This window comes from Arvicola amphibius, chromosome 17, assembly GCF_903992535.2.
Source record: "Arvicola amphibius chromosome 17, mArvAmp1.2, whole genome shotgun sequence".
NCBI classification, from domain to species: Eukaryota; Metazoa; Chordata; class Mammalia; order Rodentia; family Cricetidae; genus Arvicola; species Arvicola amphibius.
Window position 1 is genome coordinate 31,739,895 of NC_052063.2, and position 8,797 is coordinate 31,748,691.

Below are 8,797 nucleotides of genomic sequence, written 5' to 3' on the forward strand. Positions count from 1 at the left end.
CATTCAAATCTGTCTCTGCTAGCTGACTGGCAGAGTTCCCATCTTGTCCCCACTCTTCCTCACATCCCAGCACTATGAGGGTCATAGGCACATGTAACATAGACTATTCTTACACCGTGTACACCGTGACACATCTAAAAGGCCAACAGCTACAGCCAGGACTTCTGCACAGAGCTGGCGGTGTTGCCGGCGAGATGGGCCATGCAGAGTAAGGTAGCCAATCCACATAAGGAATGTAGAATACAAGAGATGGGTTCATTTAAGTTAAGAGCTGGTGGGACAAGCCTAAGCCATAGGCTAAGCTTTAATTAATAACCTTCGCATCATCTGATTTTGTGAGCTGGCAGCCCCCAGAAAAGTCTGTCTCCAAGGTAGGGATATGAATTCAGGTCCGTATGCTTGCCAAGAGCACTTACCCAAGTTCAAGTTTAATGGAACTCATTCTGTATGCAGCCCAGGTTGACCTTGAATTTGGTTTTTTGTTTTGTTTTCTTTTTTATATTTTTCAAGACAGGGTTTCTTTGTGTAATAGTCCTAGCTGTCCTGGAACTCGCTTTGTAGACCAGGCTGGTCTCGAACTCAGAGATCTGCCAGCCTCTGCCTCACAAGTGCTGAAATTAAAGGCGTGCCACACCGCTTGGCGACCTTGAATTTGTGATGGTTCCACCACCTAAGCTCCCAGCATTAGTTTTATAGTAGAAAGCTACCAGGATCTGCTTCTGGGCTTTGCTCATTTTAAGAGTACCCCCTTACCCCTTTTCTTGGAGGCAGGGTATCCTGTAGCTCAGTTTGTAGCTTCTGTCTCCACTCCCCAAGTGCTGGGAAGACAGGTACACACTGCCACACTCCATGCAAGGCAAGTACTTCACCAACGAAGTCCAAAAGACTTCTGAGGTTTCCAGAATGGCAGCACAGTCATCCCCAAAACATCCTGAGACTTCCTAGGGCCCTAACAGACACCATACACTCAAAAGGTAAATTCAGAAACTTTTTCAAGTTAAGTTGTGTTAAGACTATCTGGTCTGGGCGAGCAGCTCTGAAATGATCTAATTATAGGTCCGCGATTCTGCCAAAACACTGTCTAAAGCTCACTTCATTTCCCAAGAGGATTCCTTACCCAGTTCCCTGGCAGCAGTAGTAGCAACAGACAAGGCAGACAAGTATTTACCAAGTAAGAAGTCTCCACCTTGTTTCTGGGTGCTCGCTCAGAAGAACCCCAAGATAAATCCTACAGGTTTTGTGGCACGCCTGGCAACTATGAATTACACAGATCAAGTCAAAACCATTCTGCCTTCCTTCTTTTCTCCAGGTATACTCAGCTTCAAGTTCTTTACAGAAGTCAAGGTCGTTTGTGGGACTGTCCCCACTTGGAGTAGGGGGCTGAGATTCCATCAGCACAGCTGAATCTCTGCTAAAAGCGCCGAGCTATACGGAGCCCAAAACAGCAATAATCTGAAATTAGAGTTATTACTTGGACTTGAATTTCTGGATTCAAAAAAGCAAAAACGTCCAAGCCAGGGTGTAAGAGGAAGTACTCTTGGTTAGAGGAGACTTAAGACTAGCAGGAAAACCCGCACGAGTAAGGAGTACAATTGGTCATGTGACCTTGGTTGGTGTTACTCCGCTTGCTGGTCTTCATTTATTGGCCTGCAGCTTGGTGGAACAACCTTTCTGGTTCTTGCTCGAGTCATCAGTGATATTCTATCAGCAGGTTTAACAGAAATGCCCCACCCTATCCTAGCTCCTCCTATGTACAGTTAAGACTCCCAAGGACAAAGAGGAGCTGGGGGCTCTCCCCTGACAAAACTGACCCGGCCGGGTTACTCAAAGGCCTCAATTACAATGAGAAACGGAACAGGTCTTGACAGGACTCTTCCTACAAAGCAGAGCCCAAATTAGCCCCGGCTCCAGCACATTCGTTCACCCCCACTCCTCCTCCCAACAATTCTTCTCCCCAGCTCCGGCTGCACGCCACACCTCTACTCTCGGGCCCTTCGGCCAGAACCGGCATCCCTGACTTGCATCTCGGATGTGACAGTCAGACCGGGACCGGGCGGCCGGGGACCGCAAGCCGGCGCCGGAAGGAAGGGTAGCGCGGCACATGGCCTAGCAGCTCAGGAACGGCTGGCGGGCGGCCAAGGCCGGGCCCCTTTAAGGCGCGGAGGGGTGCGCTCCAGGGCGGGAGGGAGGCTCGGTGCCGGAGGGCCTGCGGTCGCCTCGGCCCCACCCCGCGACGACGCGCTTCCCTCCCTGAGCCGCTCACCTTGGCTCCCCAGAGCCGGGCTGCCGCAGTGAGGAGAGCCATGGCGGGCGAACTCCGGGACCTGGCGGGAAGGAACGCGGGGAGAGAGAGCGCTGCAGCTCCGACGGGAACTGCCGCTGCTGCAACGGAGACCGCGCCAACCGGCGGACAAGGTTGAAAGGAGGCGGCTGAGGGAGACGGTAGACGAACCGGCAGAGGCGCCCAGCCCAGGGTCCTCGGCGAGGCCCCGCCCCTCGGCCGAAACCCGAGCCCGCCCCTCGCCGAGGAGTCCCTGCGGGCTCGGCCATTGGCCCGAGGTGGAGGGGGGGCGGGACTTGAGCCACTGACAGCTGTTCTGGCGGGGAGGATTGGACCATGCGGATTAGGCTAATTAAGAGTGGGTGGAGAGGGGCCCGTAGGTGTCTTAGGATGTGCCTGAGAACTCAGTTAACTTCCTTCTTTGGCTTTTCCCTTTGCCCTTAACACATTTCGGATTCTCCGGAGAATGCGAAAGATACCGCTCCGGCACAGCACGCGACTTTTGAAGGTCACAGCACACAGCAACTGACCATTGCATTCCCCCACCCGCTTGGCACGCCTTTTAAAGAATGTCTTTGGCTAATGGCTTCATGGCCATGGAGGTGACATCGTGTGGAAAGCAGGCTGTGATGCCAAAGTTGGCTACTCGATGAAGATCATTTGAGAACAGCAGAAATTCTGGTATTGTAGATACGGACCCCACTATGTGGAGAAGAGCGAAAACGGGGGCCTGAATATTTAGTGCTGTTTGTGAACTGTAGGGAATCTAAGTCATACAAGGCCCTCTTAATGAGAAGGTGCCTGCATCTTTCAGACTTTGGGTCCTGGACACTATTACTCTGTCATTCTTCATACAACCCCATAGAGCCAGCCCATCTCACATTCAGCCACAGGCTGCAGATCTGCCTTCCGTCCAAGATCAGGCATTAGACACTCCCTGTTTTTGTCACATCATCCGCAGTATTTCCAAAGGGCTCTAGGACACTTCTCCTACTTGGCTCTTACCCTCTGCTCCTCCAGAAACCATTGCACTAAATGACACAAGAATTGAAAACAATCTTACACATCGCTCTTAAGCTCTCTGGGTAGAACACCTCAGAACTTTAGTACCTTCCTAAGCCTATCTTTGTAATTGGCCTAAGGGTGGAGAGAAACTGACCCAATGATCAGGGCATCTTATCTACAAACCCCAAGCTCCAAGGGAACAGATCCTTTTATCTTCCCACATGGCGGTAACAAAGTGCAGAGGTCTCAGCATGAAGCCAATAGTCCTTGTTTATAGAGGATGTAGTTTGTGGCTGAGACTTGGAAAAGGAGAAAGAAAACCCTCATTTCCCCAAATTCTCTCATAGGCAAATTGAGACCTGCCCAGCAGTTCTTCTGGCCTGGAAATCAGATCGTTCTTAGGAGAGAAGAACCACACCCTTGTAGAAGCAACGACCCCAGCTAGCTCCCTAGGAACTTCAAAGCTTCACTGATCAATATTTGCTCCCAATTTAGCATCTCACATAGAGTTTCCTCATAACCCCAGAATAGTCTGACCTGGCTGATTCTCCCTAGTTAATTATCCACAGAGACCAGCTAGCAGATCAGAGGGCTGAACTCCAGTGCCCTAAGAAAAAGAGGCTTTCCCCATCAGGTGAGACTACGGGAGGAAAAATTATTGGGTGGCTACAATGGTAGCTGGAGTTTTAATAACTGCAGAGAGAATCTGGAGACAGTAGTGTTTTAATTCCCTTGGTGTAGGGTCCTGGATTTTAACATCCAGATTTTTTTTTATTTGAAGTTGTTCGATCCTGATAGTCATTATTATAAAGTAAATATGAAAGCCTAAAGTTGAAAGGGACCACATGAAACCTCCCAAAAACTGAGTCTGTGTTATCAGTCTTTTGTTTCTAGAATTAAAAATGTAGATTCTCAGCTGGTTGGTGGTGGTGCACACCTTTAATCCCAGCATTCAGGAAGCAGAGGATAACTGAATGTTAGGCCAGCTTGGTCTACAGAGTGAGTTCTAGGACAGCCAAGGTTACCCAGAGAAACCCTGTCTTGGGGGGTAAAAAGTGGCTTCTAACATGCTATACTAATACTCTTAAACTACATCCCTAGCCTACAGTCTCTTTCTGAACATAGGTGGGAAAGTTAAGGCTTCCATGAATATAATAGCTAAGTAAATTCTAGGCCCAAATATAACCAAGTGAGTGAGAACAAGAAGGGACAATAAAGAAGGCCCAGACTTGACCTCATTGTGACCTTGGGAGTATTTAAGATGCACAGAGACAATGGTGCCCCCTGGTGGTCCAAAACAAATAGGAGCGTGCAGGTCCCAAAATCCCCTTGATCCCTTATCATTGTCTACTATAGGTAAAATAAACTTCCTTATTTGGTAGGCAATAGTTTGCTCTCTCTCTCTCTCTCTCTATCTCTCTCTCTCTCTCTCTCTCTCTCTCTCTCTCTGTGTGTGTCTGTGTGTATATGAACATGGATATAGTTCCATGAGTCTTACACATGCTAAGCCATGAGCTATACCAAAGCCCTGTTTTTGAAATTTTGAGAAGCCAGGAGTGGTGTCACGTGCATATAATCCCAACATTTCGGAAGTGGAGGCCGGAAGATCTAGAGTTCGGGGTCATCATTGGTCACACAGTCAGTTCATGGACAGCCTGGAGCATGTGAGACCCTGTCTAAAAGAAAAATTAAATTTACTTTGAGGCAAAGGCTCACTAAATTGCCCAGGTTGGCCTAGAACTTCTGATCCCCCTATCTCAACCACTGGAATAGCTAGGACTGCCATGCCCAGCTGACAAAAGGTGTACTTTGTGCTTACTACATCAAGTTACTATCTAGCTATAATACATGAGTCATCGTAATTAATCCCCACGACTGGAAAATATGTAGTAATAGTAACTTTAAAGAGGAGGAAACTCAGATAAATATCTTGCCAAGGGCCATTGCTCATAACTGGCCTAAAATTCAGACTCAAGTCAATTTCATTCCAGAGCCAATGTCTGCCAGGCTTTACCATGGACTCAATAGGTGCTGGGATCAAATCCAAGACTTCCTGCATACTAGGCAGGAATCTTACCAGAGCCGCACCCTGGCCCCAGATGATGTCCTGGAGACAGCGGCACAATGCCTTGCTATAAAGATACTTTGAAAGATAAGAAGTATGCAGTCTCACCTACCTGTAAAACCTTTGCACAGCCACACTGATCTATATAACCAGAGACACCACCCACCCTAGTACACATACAAGATGATTTTTAAAAAAAAGAAAAAGAAAAGAAACCTAGCAGCTAAAATGACCAAGGTGAACAAGATGAATGCCGTCTTCCTTGCAGTGGCAGGGATCAAACACTAGGTAAGTGTTCCTACATGTGAGCGACACCTATTTTGTTGGAGAAACGGTGGTTTTTTTGTTTGTTTGTTTTTTTGTTGTTTTGGTTTTTCTCTTTTTTTCTTTGAGACAGGGTTTCTCAGTAGCTATGGAGCCAGCCCTGTAACTCACTCTGTAGACCAGGCTGGCCTAGAACTCACAGAGATCCACCTGCCTACGCCGCCTGAGTGCTGGGATTAAAGACATGCACCACTACCGCCTGGCTGAGAAACAGGGTCTTATACTTTTGATCAGGCTGGCTTCAAATTCCTAGGCTCAAGCAATCCTTCTACCTCAGCCTCCCGAACGGTTGACAACTGCGTGTACTGCCCTACCCAGCTCTACAACAGGCTGCTGCTTTTAGACAGTTTGGCCTTGAACTCATGATTCTTCTCCCACATCCTCAAAATGGGTGTCTGGAAAAAACAGAGTATGTAATGCTTTCCTATTAGTGATTATTAGCATTCGGAACACATGCATTCGGGCTTGGAGGTCATTTTCAAACATATTTTAGAAGTTTTCCTCTTACACAACTATTAGAGATCGTATGGAAACGCTTCACAAGGGGGTGTAGCAGAAAGGTCACTGGGTGGTGGAGTCTTCTGCACTGACTAGCAAGACCACTTAACCTTGTGAAGTTTGCTTCTTCATCTATACAATAGAATAATGACACAAAGCAGAGGAACTGCCTTGAATCCCAGCACTTTAGAGGCAGAGAGGCAAGCAGATCTTTGAGTTCAAGACCAGCCTGATCTACATCCAAGATAGCCAGGGTTATATAAAAAAAAACCCTATCTCAAAAATAAAAACAAAAAATAATATATAGCAGGGTATGGAGGTGCATATCTGCAACCCCAGCACTTGTGGCTGGGGCAGGAAGATTGTGAGAGACCAGCCAGGGCTACATATAGCAAGACCCTGTTTCAAAAACACCTCCAAGCAAAATGTGGTGGTATACCTTTAATCCCAGTACCTGGGAGGCAGTTGCACATTGGTCTACATATAAAGAGGTCCATCCCAGCCATCCAGCACTATATAGTGAGATCTTGTCTCAAAAACAAAACAAAATAAAAATTCCATCAAAGGAATAATGCCTATGTTAGTGGTTTTCTTTCTTTTTCTTTTCATTGTTGTTGAGAATAAAATTCAAGAACTTGCACAAGCTGGGTAAGTTCTTCTTCCTTCTTTTTTCTTCAGGTTTTTTTGAGACAGGGTTTCTCTGTATCGCTTTGGAGCCTGTTTCAGAACTCACTCTGTTGACAATAGTTTCTGACTTGCCCAGTCCGGCAATCATTCAGTTACAAAGAAACACAGAGGCCTACATTAATTATAAACTGGTTGACCTATTAGCTCAGGCTTATTAACTAGCTCTTACATTGTACATTAATCCATTATTCTTGTCTATGTTAGTCACATGGCTTGGTACCTTTTACCAGCAAGGCATTCTCATCTTACTTCCTCTGTGATGACTGCAGACTAACTCTTTCCTCATCCCAGAATTCTGCTGGTCTAGTTGCCGCACCTCTACTTTCTGCCTCACGACTGACCAATCAGCATTTTATTAAAACAATACAATATAAGTGACAGGGTACAAGACCATTGTCCCACAGCATCACTCTGTAGACCAGGCTGGCCCCAAATTCACAGAGATTGGCCTGCCTCTGCCTCCTGAGTGCTGGGAGGCAGCACACAAAACAACACAAACAAAAAGTTACAAAGAGCTGGAGAGATTGCTTGGCAGGTTTTGTTTTGTTTGTTTTTTTGGGGACAGGGTTTTTCTGTAGCCAAGAGTGCTCTGTAGACCACTCTGCCTCCATAGTGCTGAGTTAAAGATGTGCACCACCACTGACCAGTAACTTGCTGCCCTTATAGAGGACCTGGGTCCCATTCCCAGCACCTATGTCTGACAGCTCACAACCACCTCTAACTCCAGGTCCGATGTCCTTTATATATCTTTTTTTAAAGATTTATTTATTATGTATATAGTGTCCTGTGTGCATGTGTGCCTGCTGGTCAGAAGAGGGCATCAGAGCTCATTACAGATGGCTGTGAGCCACTGTGTGGTGGCTGGGAATTGAACTCAGGTCCTCTGGATGAGCAGCCAGTGCTCTTAACCTCTGAGCCATCTCTCCAGCCCCCTTCCCCTGATATCTTTTTCTAGCTCCCAAATGTACCGCACCAGCATCTATCTAGTGCATGTACATTCATGCAAACACTCACAAATACATATAAAAATTCTTTTTTCTTTTTGTTTTTTCATGACAAGGTTTCTCTGTAGCTTTGGAGCCTGTCCTGGAACTTGCTTTGTAGACCAGGGTCAAAGTCACAGAGATCCACCTTTCTCTGTCTCCAAAGTGACATTTTTAAAAAATATATCTTTTTATCAGGCAGTGGTGGAATATAGCCTTAATCTCAATACCTGGAAGGCAGAGAGGCAGACAGATCTCTTAAATCCAAGGCTAGTCTGGTCTATAGAGTGGGTTCCAAGACAACCAAGGCTACACAGAGAAACCCTGTCTCAAAAACTAAAATAAACAAAAAGTTTCTTGAACTTGGTGGCGCACACCTTTAATCCCATCACTCAGAAGGAGAAGCAGGGAGATTTTGGTAAATAAAAGGTCACAGAGAGACAAGGACAGCCAAGACTACACAGAGAAACCCTCAACAAAAACCCATAAAGATAAATACATCAGAGGCTCCCAACCACCTCCACCCCCACAAAGGACCTCCAGTTGTGGACACCTGCACTCATGTGCACAAACTCACACGCAGACACATAAATAAAAAATAGTAATTTTGATTAAAAAATAGTAAATTTCTTTTTTGTTTTTTTAAACAAAATCAGAGTTGCAAAGATAAGATGAAAGCATGCTCGTCGTGCTGGCATGTACCTGTGATTTCATTATTCAGGAAACTGAAGCAGAAAGACTTAGCATTGAACACAAGCCTGGGTTACATAGAATTTAGAACAGCTAGCACTATATAACCACGCATAGTTTGTTCCCCGTGCCACCCACCCCCACAGAGTATTATGGAAATACGCTGGTTTTTGTGTGATCGAATATTTAACGTATGTTTCCTTCCCTGTGCTGTTAATCCCTGTCCAGCATGACAGCACATGATGTAGCCCCAGACCTTGCAAG

The 8,797-nt window shown here is 46.4% G+C and overlaps 1 protein-coding gene across 1 annotated transcript in view; it reads right to left on the minus strand.

Annotated features, from left to right (window-relative positions):
* Positions 1 to 2,487, minus strand: part of Cs (citrate synthase) — a 24,345-nt gene extending 21,858 nt beyond the window's left edge. The window contains exon 1 of the mRNA XM_038314519.2: positions 2,264 to 2,487. Within this exon, the coding sequence (XP_038170447.1) occupies positions 2,264 to 2,305 (42 nt within the window). The 5' untranslated portion in view covers positions 2,306 to 2,487. The remainder of the gene's footprint in view (positions 1 to 2,263) is intronic.
* Between the last annotated feature and the right edge of the window lie 6,310 nt (positions 2,488 to 8,797).